The following is a 19329-nucleotide window of genomic DNA, read 5'->3' as shown; positions in this document are numbered from 1 at the left end:
ACGAAGAAAATATACTTAACCATTGAGTTACTGCTGATTGAAAAGATTGAAACACTATTTGAAGTGTTGTATTGATCCGTGTTTGCTTTTGAAGCTCACCAAATTTATACTTGCTTCCGGGACTAAAAATAAGTTTTTAATTATTGAATTTGTTAAAGTAACAAATTTAATGTCATAAAACGGTTTATATATATATATATATATATATATATAAAATTTAATTTGTTAATTGTAATGAAATTTGATTATGCAATAAAGAAATTTTTTCATTCTTTCACTTTTTATATAAAAATAAAGTAAAAATTTTTATTTTTTAATTTACAATTTTTGCGTTTATTTAAAAAAAACAAGAAAATTTCTTTATTGAGTAATCCATTTTATTACAATTAACAAATTAAAATAAACTATGTTTAAAAATATATTTTATCTCAATTTGTTAATTATAAAACTATTAAAACAAATTATAAGGTATAAAAGAGAATTAATATATTAATCAAAAATATTAATTTATTAATATTTTTTATAAATATATCAATTAATAATCTTATACCTCATAATCTGATGATTGTGCAAATCGCATAAATATTTAGAAAGAAGCACGTGTTAGGATCCGATATTTCTATCCTTGTGTATGGTGAAGAAAATATCAGCAAATGGGTACAGTCAGAAGAATTATATGTATAGCTGCAAAGTAACATCTTTTTTTTATGAAAGAATATATACTTCACAGGATTTAAACAAATTATTCCAAAGTTCATTTAATTCAATGCAGGTTGGTGCACATGTATACTTATATCGTAATTATGTCAGTTAACATCACGCGTATAAAATTATGATATGCGAATATAATTATGATCAGTGACGTAATAAGAGATGCACGCAGTAATCGTTTTATTCTAATTCGATATTAAATCTATCTCTCCATAGCTATATTGCTTCTTACTCGAAATTTTACGTATCACCATCATTTCAAGTCGTTCGATGTGCGTGCGCGCACGCAAACGTCGCAACGTTTTTTTTCTCGCAAATATCACATCGGAATGCAGTAACATCATTTCGTTTTATTCTTGTCTTTTGTACAATTTCCTCTTTTCGAGTACGTTACTTCCGTTTTCTTCCCACACGTTAAACATTCTGTCATATTCTTCCAATTATCGTATTTAAAAAAAAATTAATATCGTGAATCACGATAAAAATTACGTGATATTTACGGATTTCGTAATGTACGTTACGTACGCGTAACCTCCTTTCCTTTTTCTCCTCTCATCTCAACTGTCAACAAGTCTCAGCATTATACGGTGTAAAATTCGTATATGTTACCAAGATGGTATAATATTGAATCCGACGGAAAAAGATGTATCTTCGTGGTTTATTCCCATCTGAATTTCTCCAAAATATACTGTATACAATATTTTACTTGTACTTATATATATTTATATATATACAGTCTCGTGTTAAGTGTCGTGTATATGTATATATGTGTGTTGTGTGAATGTTGTGTATGCGAGCGCACTCGATTTCTCTTGATTAAACAAGAAATTGAGCAGTACGCGACACAGTCTAGCTCGTGTTATCTTAAAAGGTACATAATCTTTTTTTTTCTTTTTTTTTCCTTTAAATCTTACTTAACTTTATTTGCCCTCTCGTGTTTTTACGGTAATATAGTGCTCCAGACATTCCTCACAAGTAATTCGTATCTAAGCACAGAGGTATTAAATTCTTCCATTAATTCTCTTAAGACAGGCTAGTTGACTGTCCGTGTCATGTGTAATGACAAAACTCTTGTACGCGCCGTAAAAATATTTACATTATTTAGATTAATAATTAATGGTTACGATACTTCAGTAGTAATGTGTTCAGCGGGATATAAGAGATCAGTGTTTTAGGGGGGCTAATCGGCGTAGACAATGAACTGTTGATTGTCCACATCTGCAACTTCAACCTGGACAAATTGAGGCTGTTGAAGTTGGATTTGTTGTACTTGTCTTCCCATTGCGTTCCGAGATCTGAAAGTATACAAAACAAAAATCTTGTTAAATAATTATAAATTCTTACCCTTTTTTTTCTACTTTACATTTTATCGCATTGATCTTTTATTATGAAAATTAAATATTTTAAGCAATTTATCTCTTCAGTATGCCTAAAAAACTAATTAGCACATTCGGGATAATTATTATTTTAATTATTCTTTGACATAGATAGTTCCTAAAATATTTTCACGCTTGTCTTTTGTCTCTATTTCGAATTTTGTGCAACAAAGAAACGAAACACTTACTTGGCCTTCGCGTGAGTTAATATATGCGACTTGAGGTTCGTCGATTGCGCGAACTTTTTACTGCATCCATCGAACGGACACACGTACGGCCGATCGCCAGTGTGGATTCTCACGTGAGTGCGAAGATTGAAGTCGAGACTAAACCTTTTGCCACATCCTTCGAACGTACACTGAAACGGCTTCTCGCCCGTGTGCACCAGCTGATGTCGTTTAAGTTTCGAGCTCTCGACAAATGCCTTGCCGCATTCCGCGCACACGTGCACCCGCGGCCCATGCGTATGCAGGTGCTTGCGCATCGCACTGTTGTCCCGAAACATCTTCGTACATCCCTTGTGGGGACACGCGATCGTTCGCTCGACACCATCCATCACCGGTGGCTTACGCACCTTCAGTTTGTGACCGGGCCGTGCAAATTCGGCGAGTTGCTTCGGATCGGAGAGATCCAACCCGGGCATGCCATCTGATACTGACGAGCTGTTCGAATTGAACTTGGCATTATTGGACTTGCCCGTCATGTATTCCGTGTAGTCGGGATCCGGTTCTGGATTCGAACCCTCATCTGGAACATCCACATCCAGGTCAGGCGCTAATAGGATGTTACCTTTAACAGCAACAAACGGAGAGCGGTCCCAAAAAAGCTACGATAATTTTTCAATTTTTTTGTTAACTACACATGCAATAGGTTTGTTCGCGTTGCTTGAAATTTCCCAAATTTTTTACACTTGAAATAAATAAATAAATATATATATTCAAACGTTGGAGAGAGTGAAGTTCAAAAAGTGCAAGCAACGCGAATTGAAGTTACCAAATTGGGAAATTTTCCTTCTCCTAAATTTTAGGTTTTATTTTTATTACAAGATTTTTTGGAAGTTAAAATACTGCAGATCTTTATTTTTCCATTAAAAAATTTTTGTAAACTGTTCATCCTTCCAAAAAATTCTCCATATAATAAACCAAAATTTGAAAATCCCTCAACTTAGCAATTCCAATGCGAACAGATCTGATATATCATATAATTCATATATGATATATAGATTATATGTTTTACATATAAACTGTATGTATAGTTATGAAATTATATCTGGCAAGTAAAAAAATAATGAATTTGGTGGGGTTATAGGAGGAAAAATGTTTAGGAAAAAAAAAATCTAGAACAAAACTACAATGGGATGCAAGTTTCCAAAATTATTATAATAAATAAAGTTAAGTCAACATAAAGTTCAATTTTTTATAATTTTCTTTAAACAAAACACTTAAAATTACTATTTGTAGATTTGTCAATACTTTAATTATAATTTTTCAAAAATAAAAGTATCAAATTTTTTAAATTTAATAATTAGGTATATTTAAATATATCTCGATAATTTTTTACTTTTTCTGAACGAGGCAATTAAAGTTATCATATGTATACTTTCTATCATATGTATACTATCATATGTATTATTTATCAATACTTTATAATTTATATTTATGCCAAAAATAAAAGTACTAAATTTATTTAAACTGTAAGATATAGATACGTTTTAAAATATTTCTCTCATTGTAAACTTAAAAAAGTATGTTTTATCATTTTGGAAACATAGGATAAATTCCCAATGCAAAGGAAGAATGTTAGATATTAAGAATTAGAGAAACTAGGAATTTCAAAATTAGTTTCTTCAACACAACATACAAACAATAAGTTATACAAGTTTACATCTTACTCGTATTTATTGTGCGTTTACGTTTAACATTCATTCAGGAAACTGATTCTAAAATTCTATTCTTTTTTCTAATATTTAATATTCTTCCATTGCACGCATGGCCTAAAGGCAAGGAAACGCACGCAGAAACGGGACACCCGTTACATCGCGTCCTTAGTAACGGTCCCCAAAGTTCTTTCCGAAGAGATTACAAGGCAACAACGAAACCTCGTTTTATTTTTCGAACATCTTCGCAGAACGCGACCCATCTTTAAGCATACATTTAGAATCCTGGATAAACGAGAGACGCGTATCCGCGAAATATCGGTCGCTCGTATCGTCACCGCGCCGCGAGCGAGTTCGGGGACACCCGGTACATGCGCTCGCGGTGCAGCATGGATCTGTCGTGACGTCAGAAGTCGAAGCGTTGCTCTGGCGTGCCCGGACGCCTTTTGTGCGCCTTGAACAGTCTAGAACCTCACTCTTTTTTTGCCTCTTTCCATCCCGTTGAAACACAGCCCTGTCTGTCCATTTGTTTATCCGTTCATTTTTTTTTTTTCTTAAGAGACGCAAGCATTCCGGAATAATCTGAACCCGTCGAGGCGCTCGGCGGGACGTCGAACGCCGCGACGCTCCGACGACGTCGCTCGGCTGTTCCGCCGCCGCCATTTGCTCATAGACGGGCGGGCGCGATCCGCCGCCGCGTAAAAGAGGCCATTTTCAAAATATGGCTGCCCCCGTGGGGCCAAGCATAATGGCGTTCCCGCGATCAAAACAAACAACGCGGCCTGTCAAGCCGGCGGAATAGCGCGGCCGGCCCAGGTCGCCGATTTTCTTCCACGGGGCGGATCGCGTCTCGCGACGGCCGTGCGAGCGACGCGGTATCGATCTGAGCATCGCACCGGAAGTGCGTACCCGCCCGTGTGTGCGTGGAGGTACGACGGGCGCCAGGAGGAACGAGGGGAGAGAAAGAGATAGCGAAAGAGACGGAAGGAGAGACAAAGAGAGAGACGGACGGAAAGCGAGAGAGAAAAGGAACCGTCCTTTGGACCGAGGGCTCGGCGAAGGGCCAACGACGGGGACAGAATGGAAAAAGGGGAAAAAAAAGAGATAAAAATCGAAGCCAGAGAGGATGTATGCCAGAGACTTGATGCGTCGCGAGACACGCGGGCATACACGGCCCGTAAAACTACTCACCGTCGTCCGTGCCGGACGCCCACATCGTTACCGAGAACTCGCCCTCGAGCGTCTTGATCTGCACCTGCTTCTGTTCCCATTTCCTAGCCTTGGTCTCGGTGGCCATCTCGCCGAAGATCGCGTGCTCGGAGGTGCGGAAGCGCGCGCCACCGCTCTTACGGGCCTTCTTTGCGGCTTTACGCGACGGCCCCGGGCTGGACTCGACATAAATGTCGTTGTCCGGCACCGGAATCTGGTCGTACACGTTGAGCGGATCGGCGCCGACGATCTCCTCCTGTGTCTGCAGTATGATTTCCTCGCGGCCCGGCTCCGGCAGCGGCTGCAGCGCTATCATCGGCTGCCCGTCCTCGCCCTCGATCGTCGTCTCCACGGTCTCGCACGGTATCTCCACCGGTATCGCCTCTATCTCGACCTCCTGGATGTCCGGTTGTATCTCCACTTCGGTTATTATGTCCGAGGACGCCATATTAATCTCCGGCGGCGACGCCATGTTAACGCTTGCCAAAATGGCTGGCCTGCTGCGGCGACACAGGCCTCGCTCGGCGGGGACTCGGGGCACTTGGGAGCGCGTCTCCCGCGGACCACGTGACCCGCGCGAAAGATTCCCCACATCACGTGACGCAACTCTACAACCGCCAGGGGTCACGACGTGCCAGCGCACCCTCGCGGCGCCATCTTGCGAGCGCGACGAGAACGCTCCGTCGCGCGGCGGATCCTCCTTTCTTCTCCTTCGTTTCCTTCTTTTTGTTATTTTGCTTGCTTGCGTGTTGCGGGGATCGATTTTCATTGATCGACCGTCCGTCCGGTTCAATGTTGATCGTGGTCTGAATTTGATCGGAGGAACGGGAGGTAGGGTATCTCGAAAAGCGGCACGGCAAGGAAATCAGGTTAGGAACTGTCAGCTGTCATCACCGCGACGTCCGCGACATGGACCTGTCCAAGGTGCCGAACGAGAAGAAATTGCACCTGTGCAAGTTGTACTTTCGCGGTACGTTGACTATCACTGCACGATAATTTTTGGTTTGAGACCGACGCACTTCGTGCATTGATTTATCGCGTGTTACGATATGTTGTTACAACGTTCGACTTCCATTTTGACACGTTGACATAGGTATCTAGTTAAAAAGAGTTGTAATGACTCATTTCAAATATCGGGTTTTAATCCCTTTGTCTGCAATCTGGGTATTTTATCTTCAAATTTCACTGCTCAAATGCCAATTTTTATTAATCATCTTGTGCACATGTTTTTCACAGGATTGAAGGTTTCCTTGTAAAATATAAATAATCTACATTAAACTGGACACATTTAGCAGACAAAGGAGAACAATAAGTACTCAATGATTTTTTTAATGTGATTGGTTCTTACCTCTAATTCCTCGTTGGACTGAAAGTAGAAAGTAATATTTATAATAAAGAACCACTGAGCACTCATAGATCTGTTTTATCTGCTGAATGTGTCTAATATAATGTATATTAATGTAAACTATGTAAAATAAAAAACATTTTACATGTCATTTATGCAAACAATAATGGATCATAGAAAAATCAGATTTCATTTAGAAAAGTGAATAGTGAAATAGTGAAAATTATATTCCATTTTTTAATTTTTAGTATTATATATTTTTATTTTATGAAGTTTAAAGTCAAATATAAAAATCTTTTAAACAACTAAAAAATTTTATATTATAACAAATAAGTAGTGTTTTACCACTCTTTCATTCATGGATCTTTTATATATTTATAAAGGTACAAACTGACAGACAACTATGGACGTTCTAAAATATAATATTGTTACAAATTTTGTATTATGTAGTTTCGGATTAAACTTCAAATACAGCAATATATTTATGTAGTAATATGGAACAATTTGTGGTGTCCAAATTAAATTTTTATATCATTAACCTTGTTTTCTTTACTTTGTGGTTGAATAAATGTACGAGTTGCAGAATCAATGAAAAATCAAAACTTGTAAGTGTATCGAGATCTATTGCTGATTTATTTAATGTTTTTATTAGTCACCCTTGTGCTCTGTTCAAAATTTTTTAATCAAATCCATGTTCTCAGTTATTAATTTCGACCTCTCTGTTCTTGATCTTTGGATTGGGCGCCAAATATTTTTTTTTACCCAAATCATTAACATCCATTGTCTATTTAAACTTTCTTTGCTATTCTTAGAAATAATCTTGATTTCACGGTAATTATTACAATTCTTATCTGAACACAGAGACCTTTTAAAACCTACTGATCACACGATATGAGAAAAGGATACTTAATCATTCAAAAAGTTGCAAGAAAAACTTACATATTTAAAAACCTATTGTCTTCTCGGTCCTTTGTGTGTTGTGTTTAAACTGTATATATTTTTGGGGGCTTCAAATGTGAGAGTCATGGCGATATAATCAGCTTCCTTGAGAACTCACCTCTTCTTAAGTTCTTTTTTCTTCTTTTTTTCTAAACTTAAATACATATGAATTTTAAATACAAAGAGTAACGTAGAACGCAGTTAAAGGTCTCAAGAGTCACCAATTTTACATTAACAATTTTTTGTTAAATGTTTTCTTCATCTTCAATTTCTTTCTCTATCTTTACAGCTGGTTTCGCGCTGCTACCGTTCTTGTGGGCTGTGAACGCGGTTTGGTTCTCGAAAGAGGCTTTTGTAGCACCACCTTACGAGGAACAGAAGCAGATTAAAAGATGTTGGTAACAATAAATTTATCTCCTACAATGAAATCTTTTAGATTTGCTTTTTTAACAATATATTATTATTCGTGTTTCATTCAGATGTGATTTTCTCTGCCATTGGAGCAATCATCTGGACAGCTGCTCTAGTGGCTTGGATAATCGTCTTTCAAACCCAAAGAGCCGCGTGGGGTCAATTCGCTGATTCTATTAGCTACATAATTCCCACCGGCATTCCTTGAACTTATATATATATATATATATATATATATATATATATATATATATAAAATACGTCGTATCGGTACGTGATAATTTATTACAGAAAAATGTATATTAAACATCTGTATATTAGACTATGTAACATATTTATGTCATAATTTATTTATATAATTATAAAGTTATATGTGGTAACATTTGGCATATACAATAAAAAAATAACATTTTTTACATTTTACATACATGATTAAAAATATCGAATTTTTTAAAGATTTTTAAAATAGCAGAGCTATTTTCTCTGTTTAAAATTATACTTTCAAATGCATGTCTATAGCAGCTATGACAGAAAATATTATCCAAAAAATACATATATTTATTTCCGTACATTTAAATCTCCCTCATACATCGATCGCGGATTTATTTGGAAATATGCAACGAAAGTATACAAGCGAGTTTTAAAGTACGCAGATTCAAATAATCCTAAAGATCACATTCTTCCGCATTATGACAATTTGCGAATTTTATTTCGCTTTCTAAATTTGCATAACTCTTCGTCTTTGTACGTATGATCTTATATCTCTGTACACTAATCGGGATAGAAGCTGAAACAAAGAAACAGAATACATATTACATCATAGTGTTACATGTAATACGTTTACATGTACATAATAATTTCGTTTCTTTACGTCAACGAATGAAGCGAGGACTTACCAGTAGAGCGAATAAATCAGCACACATGAGCATGTAAAATACATCGTGCCACCCGCCCCATCGAGACACTACACCCGCTAACAGTGGACCAACGGCAGCTCCGATACTACCAGTTCCATCGATAATGGCAGTCACTGTAGCTAAGGCCTTCGAATTTTCTCCTAAGCTGGGATGAGTTCCCAATTCGGCCGACACGGCGGTCGTTATTAGTGCATAGGGACCATTCACTAACAGTCCTGCTATCAGTAGTAATACTATGTTGACGGCTAGACTGGTATTTCCAATATAGTCGTATATAAATAACTGAAAAACATGTAACGTACACATTAAAATGCAAGCTCTGTACATATATATTCGTTTTTATATTATTCGAATTTATATTGTATATTATAAAAATTAGAAATGCTGTTTTTTTGAAGCAGCATTTAATGAAATTTATATAAGTGTAAATTACACGGATACCAATTGCAGTTTATTAATAATTTATCTCATAATTTAATTCTTACAATTGTTAAAAATCTGCATATGAAAAATGTTTAGATTTCTGCTCGAACGTTTTCAGATATTTTTGCTGTCATTTCACTATTTCCTTATCAGTGTTATGAATAATTAATATGTTAAATTGTACATGCTGAACTTATGTGTAAATATTACGTTTTATTTCACTGTAGTCGCCAATTTTTGCAATTTTATAATTTTATATATTATATAAATATACATACTTCAAGCAAAAAATTGTACTCACCGCAGGAAATGCAAGTCCAAGCATCGCGGCACATGTTAACGCGCTCATGCCACTATAATCAGAGAGAACTCCAGCTGCTATGGCGCCTACTATACCACCGACGTCAAACAGAGTCGATAGATCCGCGCTCATAGTTGTGCTGTATGTAGCTGCAAAAATTAAAATTATTAAAATTTCGAAAATGAGAAACTATATTTCTAGTCGAAGATTATTTTGTCACAAGATACTCACTTGAAGCCGCGATATACAATGGTAACCAGTAAAGGAATGTATAGCTAACAAGTTTCGCGAAAAACAGTGATAAAGAGTATTCGATGACACCCGGTATCTTCATGGCCCCTACGAAGCCGATCGCGCTGTTCCGGACTGTACTCTGATCACGTCGATGTCCGGTCAGCATTGGGCTGGTTTCAGAACGTGCCATGTTCTTTTAGACATAAATTATAGTAAATATTATTAACAATATTTATACACATTAGAAAAAAGCAGTTGTAATATTAATCAATTTTGTAGTAACACATTGCTGCTTGGAATAGAGTTACTGAACCAGTCGCGTTTTAAGAAAAATATAAAAATAATAATACTTCAAACTAAATTGCAAATTAATTAATACTGCTTAGATTTAATTTTCATACAAATATGATAAAAATGCCATTTTTTATTTGTAAATGTAATTATATTAAATTTTTATTTATATTTTGTTCATTGACTAATGCAATAACTATGTATTCTTACATAATTACGAATAAAATTAAATTATGTCATTATATATATAAAATTTTGTGTGCGTGTGGGTGTGTGTGTGCACATGCATTATAATTTCTATCGAAATAATACGCGATTTTTATTACAAGCTACACAGCAATGTTAACTAATTTAGAGAGGCATGCACTTACATCAGCAAGTTGTTCACGGTAGACACAGCGATAGATGACGCGCTAGGTGTACAGTAGATTATTTATTTACGGAAGTGCAAACTATAATTGTACTAAAAATAATTTAATGATTTATCTCGTCACACTTGCATTATTAAAAAAAACCTAATGAAAACTAAAAGAGCTAAAAAAATTTTAATTATAGAAACTTAAAGTATCATGCTTACAATTTAATTCTGGACATGCTATTAAGTGTGTTAATCTATAAAAGTTACGCTAAAAAATTTTACGCTTGTTAAAATAAAAAGAAAAACATCTACTATATTAATACTAGTATTTAATGACTAAGAAAGTGCAAAGAGTATCGACAGCAATTACAGAGAGAACTTACATCCTCGCTGATACTACGAGATTCGTAACCTACGTCAGTCGAATCATCATCCGAACTATTTGTTACATCAATTTTCCGATACCCGTAAGAGGCGGGCGAGCTGTATCCTATGTCGACGGGACTCGGTACTAGGAACAGGAAAAGGACGAATCCCACCAGTCCCATTATCACTCCGGGTACTATAAAACTCAAGCTCCAATCGGACTCGACGTAAGCTGCCGCGATCAAACTGCCTAATATATTTCCTAAGGATGTATGAGAGTTCCACACACCGAAGATCAAGCCGCGTTTGCCTTTTCCGAACCAGTTTCCCACAACGGTCACCACACCCGGCCATCCAGAAGTTTGAAAAATTCCGCCTAACGCCTGTAAATAAGGAAAAAAAGAAAGAACATGTCTGCATCAACATATTTGGAACAAATAACTAAAATTTTTGTATTACGCAGTCCTAAAAAGTTTAATTTTAATTTCTTCAATAATAAATAATTATTTAATATTTATTTTATTATAACAAATAAAAGTTATTTCTTTTAGTATATTTCATTTTGTTCCTAAATTAAATAAAATAAGTTTATATTAGTTTTAATTAAGTAAATTTCTGTTATAAGTATTTTATTAAGGTAAGTTGTTTTTCTTTTTTGCTTAATATAATTATATTTTCAAATAAAAAAAGTGATATTTTAATCAAATTGTATGAAAAAATTAGATTAAAAATTTTTTAATTAATTTATAATTTATTATTTTAAAATCTTATTATTTCAATATTTTTCTTAAACAGTCATTCATACTAATAATTATTCAGCGACTAATGCAGTGACCATATTGATATTTACCTGTACGAAAACGAAGTACCACAGATTATGAATGTTGTACGGTTTAGCGATTCCAAACAGGTAACACGATATGCCTGACGCGAGCATACCGATGGAAAGGAAATATCGTAGATTTGCTCTCTCCGCTATGAACCCACTGTCAAGAAAAGCCATTATTGATAAGATACCAATTCTTGGCAAAGTTCATTTCAAGATATTTACCTAAGAAACATAGCCACAGCATACGCAAATAAAAATGCTGAGTCCAACATACCGAGTAACGCTGGCGCATCTTTTGTGTCTGTAGAAAGAACACATAATACAAAATTATTCACATATTTTAATAAGTTTTATTTTTTTCTGCAATATACTTTATATATAGAAAGAAATATTAGTCTTGTTTTAAGAACACTTTTATTTTCGAAATGTTAAATTTTGAAATGTAGAACTGAAAAATATATTTAATAATTGATATAAAAATATTATTAAGCATCAAAATCCTTTTGATCAAACAACAATGGTTCTTATTTCTTGTATTATTCATACATCAGTTTAATATTCAATTGACTAAGTTTTAAACTAGTATGTTTTTTTCTCATTCTATACTCATTATTTTGTCTTTTCTTACCAAACGGCGCCCAGTCGCACCAGGTATCCCGGTTACTGTCATTCACTAAAACGTCCGCAGGTACTGGCAGACTGCTGCAATTGAGACTCAGGACATTCTTCACCACAGATATGGGCTTTCGTGTCAAATGGTAACAGGTGTACGCCAGGTAGGTGAGGGCCAGGATACCTCCCTGATGCCATGCCATCCAATTGACACGGCGATGCTCGCAACAACCGTTGCACATGCATCTTGCACATTGCAAACCCCATGGCAGATCTTTCGTTGGCCCACTCATATTTAATACTTTCTACTTCGAATATTTTTTTCAGTATCATTCAGTTTCATTCACGTGATTCACTTGTCCAGCAAAAATTAAATCTCTTTTATCATCAAACAAAGAAGTATACTATGTACTTTGGTCGCAGGATTCTCTTTGTGTAGGCAGAGATCGAAATGATATTTATCGTGAACATCCGACGTGATGTAAAAAATGCAACTGGACTTAAATAAATAATTATCACAATTTTATATTAATTAGCTAGATTGACGAATGCATAGAGATCCCTTTTTGTGCGATCTCTTGACGAAATATTTAAGTATGACGTTGCTCGTGTTGCCTTCACGACGCTTCGCATAGTTCTCACCGTCTGGTCTGACAGATCGTCACTCGAAGCTTAGATTAATGGGTAAATGGTAAAAGTGGTAAAAGTAGTAAATAAACGCAACTGTCAGTCATAACCTGGGAACAGAGGAAGCATCTGTAGAAGACTCGGAGAGGAGAGTTTGCTTTTATTTTTCGAAATATTGCTCATACCTGGTTGGAAGATCCCGGAAGTAGATAAGAAATTTTCGATAAATGCAGGTACTCGCTTATTAACTTGTCTTTTTCTTTTTTTCTTCAAAATGCAATGTTTACTGTAGCACCATGTACCACCTTGAGATGACTGGTTGCCAACACATTTACGAACGTCAGCAACGCCCACAGCCACTCCACAACTTGCGTCTGTAGTTGCGTGTAGTTGTGTGTGCTGGCTGTCAGCTGTGTGTGACTGTGCTCATATGCTGCTATTGCTGCTGTGTGCTGCACGTGGCTGCACAAGTGCACAGACGTTCCTATTGTGTATGTACGCATAACGTATGTATGCATGCATGCATGATCGAATGCCTATATCATATCACTAATTGCAACTGTCTTAAACGCGTTCATTATTGCACGGACAAGTATTGCCACGTATAAAAAAAGTATCGCAAAGTGTGCAAGTCTATTTAATATCATGCTCGGTTTAAGGTTATCTCGTGGTAAACATTTATTTCCAAGGAAAAGCAGAAGAATCTTATGACTTTTAATTTTAATTAATTTATTGATATTTTATCATTTTTAATTCTCAATTTTTAGTTTTTTAAATATTTCTTGAATATTTCCTCCTGAGCTGATGGAAGAGTTTATCTACCAACAATGTAAATCTTGAACTATTGTTATTAAAATAAACTTAGTATATCTTTCTTTTACACGAGTTATTACCATTTTGAGTCATTTTTTCGAAAATAATTCGTGCTTTTTAGTCTAAGTAAAATTCACAAATGACAGTAACTGAGTTATAAAATTTAACATTAGAGGGTTATTTGTTATATATATATATATAAATAATATTCTATATGTGCATAAATATAGGCATGTAATATTTGCAAAGTATGCTTATATTGCTGTGATTTATGATTACAGGATAGTGTGACGGAGATTTCAATTTGGACAGATTACATTGCAGTGGAATGCCATGAGTGACCTCAGAGTGTATCCTTATTTTACAAATTAAATTATTTATAATATCATTAGCTATTTCTATTTGAAACCTTAGCATTACACAGGGAGCTATCTGTGCCTTTTCCAAGTGCCAGAGAAGCAGAAGTCGCATATCAGGTGCTTCGAGTCGACAAAGAACCATCTAGAAGCGGAGTCACGAAGAAGCTTGAGTTAAAGGACAATGTTTTAGAAGTGTAAGCACAAAATTAACTCTTAATTGAGCAAACAAATTCTGCTAAATCTAGAAGAAATAGTTTTTCTATGTATGAAACATAATCTATTTATAATTTTAATATTTGTGAAATTTAAGAATTTTAATTTATTTTTATTGATTTGAATGAATTTATTTGGAGTTTCTTATCGAGGATAGTTTGAAGTTTAAAGGATTTTTTTACCCTTCCATAAAAATACGATAAACCAATTCTTTAAAAATTCTTGATTTTTATGGAATTAATATTCTGAAAAATTTTTGGAATTTCATTTTTTTAAATTTAAGTTTTATTTCTCTTTTTAATGAAACTGTTTTCAATGAAATTGTTTAAATTTTCTTATGTATGTTGCTCTACTAACGTTTATCATTCTCTGTGTAGATCATTCAGCAGTAAGGAAGCAAAGAAAGTACGAGTAGCACTTACGTCCTTCTTTGATAACCTACTACTGGTTACAGAAACTATCGAAAAATTCGGTCCACCTGAACCGACGTATAATCATTACTGAGCGATCAGCTATTCATCGATTATATTTCGCTATTAGTTTTGAAACATACATATATGCATTATGGAGCATACTCCTGCGCCTTACGCTCCCAGAGCGGTATACGGATACGCCATGTATATCGGATCAAACATGCTTTTCCTGTTGTACGTGATATGGGCGATAATACCGGATGAAGTGTTGCACGATTACTTAGGCTTGACGTATTGGCCCTCCAAATACTGGGCGGTCGCGATTCCTATATGGGCGCTGACCGCTCTAGCCACGTTTGCGTTCCTCATCTATCCGGCTATCAATATGCTGATAACTCCGGATATCGACGATATTCGAACCATCACGGATAAGTACGCCCTGCCGAAAACCGAGAACACTCCAGCCGGGACACCAATTGTATCTGACATACCGATCACAGAAGTCTGCAGAAGATTATATTTGAGAAAAAATAACTCGTAATTATTTACTGTAATAATTATAATCATAATTTATTTTTGGGACTTAGATACGTGTACAATTTGTTAAAAATAATATTTGAGGGAAGCGGTGTTATGTACGAGATCACGACGTTTATAGATTATATTTGAGAAAAAATAACGTAATATTGTTTGCTGTAATAATTATAATTTATATTTTTACAATGAAATAGGTGTACATTTTCTTAAAAATAATATTCAAGAAACATGTATGTCATAAGAATCTGACAAATATCTGTTATGTATATAACAATAATGATCTATAAATTTATGTAAAAATACTTTCTTTAGAAATTCTAAAAGAAATTCTATAAGGTCAGTAAATATGACATAATTTTTATGTCATTAAAATTCCTAATGTTTCAAAATAAAATTATGGAACCCTTTCTAAAATAAGAGTGATCTATAATATATTCAAAGTTTCATTAAATGTAATTCTTTACCCTAATCAATCTATATTATTTAAATTTAATTAATTTTACATTTAAGTATTTTATTAAATTATATAAAAAAACAATTAGATATGTACATACATATATATTTCATAAATTTATTATTAATAAATGTATATACAACATTAACTGATTGGCACTAGAGATTGATAAACTTTTTTTTCGTAAAATTAATGATCATATGCATATATATTTTTATACTACTTATGCATGCATTAGTTCACAAAAGATCGCTCTCTTCTTTCCTGTCTCTATCTCTTCCTCTCTATATCTCCCTCCCCCCTCTCTCTTTCTCACACTGTATCTTTTACTGTCTTTTTCTTTTTCCATACTGATATTACACAATTCCGTGTAGATCGTCATTAGTACGGATGAAAGTATCAACAATACTAGTTCGGATTATCGCTAATTCTATAACAAGAAACTTAATTCCTGAGAAGCACACGTGTGAAAGAAGTGACACTGACGAAAACCAGCAAGGACGGATCTTTCACACGCGGTTTTCACATCAAGAATCCCCACAAGATGATCGTGGATTTGCGGCAATCGTTAAGAGACAAGATTAGCAAAAATGAAATATTTTGTAGCTTTGAAATCGCTTCCATGAGAAAACCCAATGCATTTTACCGAAGGTCTGTACAACGAGAGAAATTGGGCCGAATTACTGCATGATGAATTTTAATTAAAACAATTACATATAATAAGACAAGTAAGTTTTTTTCGAGATAAGAGACTCGATGCAAATTCGTGATTTTATTGAGGTTATAATGCATGATTCTATTTTTTTTAAATCGATTTTTGTTTCTCAAGAAACACCATTTATTATATATAAATATTAATATTATTATATATATTGGAGTGGATATTAGACTTCTCGCAGATATGGAAGAGTATTCGCCCCTCTTTTACGCGTTAACGTGGCATAACGAAGCAACTTCCAACAACGAAGACTATCTATTGGATTTGATGGAAAATTTTCCACCCCATACCCTTTTACATCTAGTGGCTAAGAGTCTAAAGCGTGACGATGTCGTTCATATCCTGAAAAAAGCACTTGCCTTGGGAATCGTTAATATATTTGCAATTCGAGGAGGTAATTAAATTAGTCATTAACTTTTCTATCAATTCTACAATACCTACATTATATATTGCTGTTAGGTATGTTAGGCACCTACGTTGAATTGAGTATTTTTATAAAAATTGACTGTAATTGGTCAATTTCTTATGGCTTGAAACTTAAATCTTTGTTATAGACCAGGACATGAGACCAAAATATATTTAAGATCATCTCAAGTTTATCTTAAAATATTGTATAGATCATTTCATTGGCTGTAGAGTATCTGAAAATTAAAATTAGGACAATCTTATATATAATATCAGATTACGAATGTTAAACTCCAAATTTATAACACAAAACATTGTTTTCAATTAAAAATATTAGAAATCTATTTTATTTAATGTTGTTTTAGTATTAAAAAAAATAAAAAGTAATGAATCATTTTTTAAATAACTATTATATAATAACGTTAATCTTTAAAATTAATAACTTAGATAAGAACAGACAAATTTTAGAATCATTTTTATTTTGAAATGTAATTTATAATATATACATTACAAGTCTAAATCTAATTTTTGAAATTATTAATTTTAAGTTTATTGTAACATATAGCAATTCTTTAAAAAATTTATGCTTAAAATTAAATGTTTACATAATTACAGTATCAGAGAGAAAATTATTTTAACACAGTTATTGCTGAGTGCATTGCAAAATTTAATTTTGTAATTATTGTATAAATTATTGCAAAAACGAAAATATAGCATAAAATTATACGTACATTTATTATTTAAGTATTCTTAAGTAAAAATTTCATAAAGAAACTTAAAGTAGCATGTATAACACATACATACTCTTTCAATATTATTTGTAAATATTTGAAAAATAATTGGAATAAATAGATTTACAATTAAATTATAATCACAAAATTCCTTTATAGCAAAAGATATATATGCATTTTGGTGTAAAATATAACAATTATGTTGTTTTGTAAAAGGTTTCTATTTGAGAATTGTAACTATAATTAATTATTTTTTTAACTCTGTAACGCCGCGATAATGATAACGTGTTACTTAAAAAAATTTTCCCAACCCTGATCATAATGATTGTTGTTAAACAATCGCGATACAATTTACGCCTGTAATCATTAAAATTGGGAGAATTAAATTCGTGACAAAATTGATTCTTGTAGCTCGAGTTTATCTTCCTGAGTTTATATTTTGCCGAGAAAACATTTTTTTAATTTGAATTGCAGATTCATTATCCAAGAGTGGTGATTTCGAGCATGCATCGGATTTGGTTGCTTTTATCAGAGAACAATTTGGCGATACATTTTGCGTGTGCGTCGCTGGTTATCCGCAAAAGCATCCAGAATCACCCTCCAAGGAACTCGACTTACATTACCTGAAAGCGAAAGTAAAAAGGCTTAACGACGTTACGAATTGTAATTTGTACGAGCATGATTTATCGAACAAAAAACAATTAAATCGATTATTTGAAAAAACACATAAGTCAATTTTTGTCGGGAAATTATATTAGGATATTCAGAATCAGAGAAAGTACTGTGTTACTCTAAGTACTTGTAAAAGATTTATGAAATATTTATAATTATTTGAATATTTTATAAATATTTTATAAACGTTTTTGTGATCTTAAATTAAATTGTAAAGATTTATAATAAATATAATAAAAATACTTATAAAGCATGTATATATAATAAAATTAAGATATTACTTTAAAAATTTTTTTTTTAATAAATAGTAATAAATATTTATGAATATTTATTATAAATAAAATGTGCTATCTGGAGTGCAAGTATTTTACTTAACAAGAAATTGTCTTTTGTTATTTTTTAAATGATTAAATCAATTATTCGAGTAAGAGCTTCGTTAATTTTTAAAATATTTTTAGGTAGAAGCGGGCGCGGATTTTATTATTACGCAAATATGCTTCGAGTCTCAAGTTGTGATAGACTTTGTGAGGAATTGCCGGAAGATTGGAATTCATATCCCGATCCTACCCGGACTCTTCGCGCCAGCGAGTTACGCGTCTTTGCAGAAAATGACGGACATCTGTAGGCTTGATGTGCCAATTGAAATTGAAAACGATTTGGCACGAATGAAGAACGATGATCAAGCAACGAGGGAATATTCAGTCGACATGATAGTACGAATAATTAAGGATGTGAAAGGAAGCGGAGTCACATGTGGTTTTCATTTATTTACTTTGAACAGGTAAAACATTAACAATGCTCTAAGAAAATAATGTTAAATTTTTAAAAATAATTTAAAAATTTTCTACATGTATTATATAATATTATATATTTATAGATTATTGTTGGTAGCAGAAATATGTAAACGCGTAGAATTGCTCAAAGGAGAAAACTCATAGTACGTAGCGCCGAAATTCACCATGTTCCAGGTCACATTTCAGAAATGTTACAAATTGAACGAAAAATAGATCAAGTTGATTTTTGTACAAAACAAAATAAAATCGATTGTTACGTCCTGGAGGGTGCGGGGCCAAGCGGTGTGCCATCCGTCAGGAGCGTAACTTGGTTCAATACTTCTCTTTCGCATTTATGTTCGTTGTCGTGGAGTTTTGGCACCTTGAGCAGGGAGGGATAACGAAAGTAGAGGAAG

General features: G+C 33.9%; 6 protein-coding genes across 15 annotated transcripts; 4 read left to right on the top strand and 2 right to left on the bottom strand.

Annotated features, from left to right (window-relative positions):
• Positions 1-732: 732 nt before the first annotated feature.
• On the bottom strand, positions 733-5970 carry LOC105841002 (transcription factor YY2). Of its 2 annotated transcripts, XM_012688098.3 has the most exons (3): positions 5155-5970; positions 2276-2876; positions 733-2006 (listed from the first exon to the last, which is right to left on the bottom strand). In XM_012688098.3, the coding sequence occupies exons 1-3, from the start codon at positions 5939-5941 to the stop codon at positions 1892-1894; spliced, it is 1503 nt and encodes a 500-aa protein (XP_012543552.3). In that variant the 5' UTR covers positions 5942-5970; the 3' UTR covers positions 733-1891. The 2 variants fall into 2 exon arrangements, with proteins under 2 accessions (XP_012543552.3, XP_028045408.1); XM_028189607.2 differs by lacking the exon at positions 733-2006 and having other exon boundaries at positions 2272-2834.
• A 44-nt stretch (positions 5971-6014) lies between these two features.
• Positions 6015-8290, top strand: LOC105841003 (gamma-secretase subunit pen-2). Its single transcript, XM_012688101.3, has 3 exons — positions 6015-6142; positions 7746-7850; positions 7936-8290. Exons 1-3 carry the CDS (start codon positions 6082-6084, stop codon positions 8073-8075), a joined length of 306 nt encoding a protein of 101 aa, XP_012543555.1. The 5' UTR covers positions 6015-6081; the 3' UTR covers positions 8076-8290.
• Positions 8185-13162, bottom strand: LOC105829357 (glucose-6-phosphate exchanger SLC37A2). Of its 2 annotated transcripts, XM_012668125.3 has the most exons (10): positions 13011-13162; positions 12215-12935; positions 11809-11887; positions 11608-11743; positions 10775-11140; positions 10405-10446; positions 9740-9935; positions 9509-9657; positions 8764-9066; positions 8185-8654 (listed from the first exon to the last, which is right to left on the bottom strand). In XM_012668125.3, exons 2-10 carry the CDS (start codon positions 12489-12491, stop codon positions 8586-8588), a joined length of 1617 nt encoding a protein of 538 aa, XP_012523579.1. In that variant the 5' UTR covers positions 12492-12935; positions 13011-13162; the 3' UTR covers positions 8185-8585. The 2 variants fall into 2 exon arrangements, with proteins under 2 accessions (XP_012523579.1, XP_012523580.1); XM_012668126.3 differs by lacking the exon at positions 10405-10446 and having other exon boundaries at positions 13011-13161.
• Positions 13163-13185: 23 nt separating this feature from the next.
• On the top strand, positions 13186-14749 carry LOC105829359 (EKC/KEOPS complex subunit LAGE3). Of its 4 annotated transcripts, none has more exons than XM_012668129.3 (4): positions 13186-13316; positions 13920-13988; positions 14063-14191; positions 14588-14749. In XM_012668129.3, exons 2-4 carry the CDS (start codon positions 13972-13974, stop codon positions 14712-14714), a joined length of 273 nt encoding a protein of 90 aa, XP_012523583.1. In that variant the 5' UTR covers positions 13186-13316; positions 13920-13971; the 3' UTR covers positions 14715-14749. The 4 variants fall into 4 exon arrangements, with proteins under 4 accessions (XP_012523583.1, XP_012523582.1, XP_012523585.1 ...); XM_012668128.3 differs by having other exon boundaries at positions 13216-13331; XM_012668131.3 differs by lacking the exon at positions 13186-13316 and adding an exon at positions 13369-13495.
• Positions 14743-15594, top strand: LOC105829358 (phosphatidylinositol N-acetylglucosaminyltransferase subunit P). The gene has a single exon (XM_012668127.3). It carries the CDS (start codon positions 14775-14777, stop codon positions 15162-15164), a length of 390 nt encoding a protein of 129 aa, XP_012523581.1. The 5' UTR covers positions 14743-14774; the 3' UTR covers positions 15165-15594.
• Positions 15595-15709: 115 nt separating this feature from the next.
• LOC105829361 (methylenetetrahydrofolate reductase) lies at positions 15710-19252 on the top strand. 5 transcript variants are annotated; one of them, XM_012668134.3, is made up of 5 exons: positions 15710-16265; positions 16514-16726; positions 17943-18103; positions 18599-18921; positions 19018-19252. In XM_012668134.3, the coding sequence occupies exons 1-5, from the start codon at positions 16250-16252 to the stop codon at positions 19076-19078; spliced, it is 774 nt and encodes a 257-aa protein (XP_012523588.1). In that variant the 5' UTR covers positions 15710-16249; the 3' UTR covers positions 19079-19252. The 5 variants fall into 5 exon arrangements, with proteins under 5 accessions (XP_012523588.1, XP_012523586.1, XP_012523591.1 ...); XM_012668132.3 differs by having other exon boundaries at positions 16503-16726; XM_012668137.3 differs by having other exon boundaries at positions 15710-16342.
• Positions 19253-19329: the final 77 nt, after the last annotated feature.

The sequence above is a fragment of the Monomorium pharaonis genome, chromosome 10 (assembly GCF_013373865.1).
Source record: "Monomorium pharaonis isolate MP-MQ-018 chromosome 10, ASM1337386v2, whole genome shotgun sequence".
Taxonomy (NCBI): domain Eukaryota; kingdom Metazoa; phylum Arthropoda; class Insecta; order Hymenoptera; family Formicidae; genus Monomorium; species Monomorium pharaonis.
This window is presented reverse-complemented; position numbering and strand designations above follow the sequence as displayed.

Excerpts from the sequence above, each read along its gene's own strand:
- LOC105829361 (XM_012668132.3), top strand. The coding sequence starts at position 16,159 with ATGATCGTGGATTTGCGGCAATCGTTAAGAGACAAGATTAGCAAAAAT. Across the intron at positions 16,266-16,502 it reads CCCAATGCATTTTACCGAAG|ACTTCTCGCAGATATGGAAG; the intron begins GTCTGTACAACG and ends AGTGGATATTAG. Across the intron at positions 16,727-17,942 it reads TATATTTGCAATTCGAGGAG|ATTCATTATCCAAGAGTGGT; the intron begins GTAATTAAATTA and ends TTTGAATTGCAG.
- LOC105841002 (XM_012688098.3), bottom strand. The coding sequence starts at position 5,941 with ATGAAAATCGATCCCCGCAACACGCAAGCAAGCAAAATAACAAAAAGA. Across the intron at positions 2,877-5,154 it reads GGCGTCCGGCACGGACGACG|GTAACATCCTATTAGCGCCT; the intron begins GTGAGTAGTTTT and ends TTGCTGTTAAAG. Across the intron at positions 2,007-2,275 it reads TTAACTCACGCGAAGGCCAA|ATCTCGGAACGCAATGGGAA; the intron begins GTAAGTGTTTCG and ends GTATACTTTCAG.
- LOC105829358 (XM_012668127.3), top strand. The coding sequence starts at position 14,775 with ATGGAGCATACTCCTGCGCCTTACGCTCCCAGAGCGGTATACGGATAC.
- LOC105841003 (XM_012688101.3), top strand. The coding sequence starts at position 6,082 with ATGGACCTGTCCAAGGTGCCGAACGAGAAGAAATTGCACCTGTGCAAG. Across the intron at positions 6,143-7,745 it reads GTGCAAGTTGTACTTTCGCG|CTGGTTTCGCGCTGCTACCG; the intron begins GTACGTTGACTA and ends CTATCTTTACAG. Across the intron at positions 7,851-7,935 it reads ACAGAAGCAGATTAAAAGAT|ATGTGATTTTCTCTGCCATT; the intron begins GTTGGTAACAAT and ends TGTTTCATTCAG.
- LOC105829359 (XM_012668129.3), top strand. Across the intron at positions 14,192-14,587 it reads AAGGACAATGTTTTAGAAGT|ATCATTCAGCAGTAAGGAAG; the intron begins GTAAGCACAAAA and ends TTCTCTGTGTAG.
- LOC105829357 (XM_012668125.3), bottom strand. The coding sequence starts at position 12,491 with ATGAGTGGGCCAACGAAAGATCTGCCATGGGGTTTGCAATGTGCAAGA. Across the intron at positions 11,888-12,214 it reads GTGCGACTGGGCGCCGTTTG|ACACAAAAGATGCGCCAGCG; the intron begins GTAAGAAAAGAC and ends TTCTTTCTACAG. Across the intron at positions 8,655-8,763 it reads CTGATTTATTCGCTCTACTG|CTTCTATCCCGATTAGTGTA; the intron begins GTAAGTCCTCGC and ends TCTTTGTTTCAG.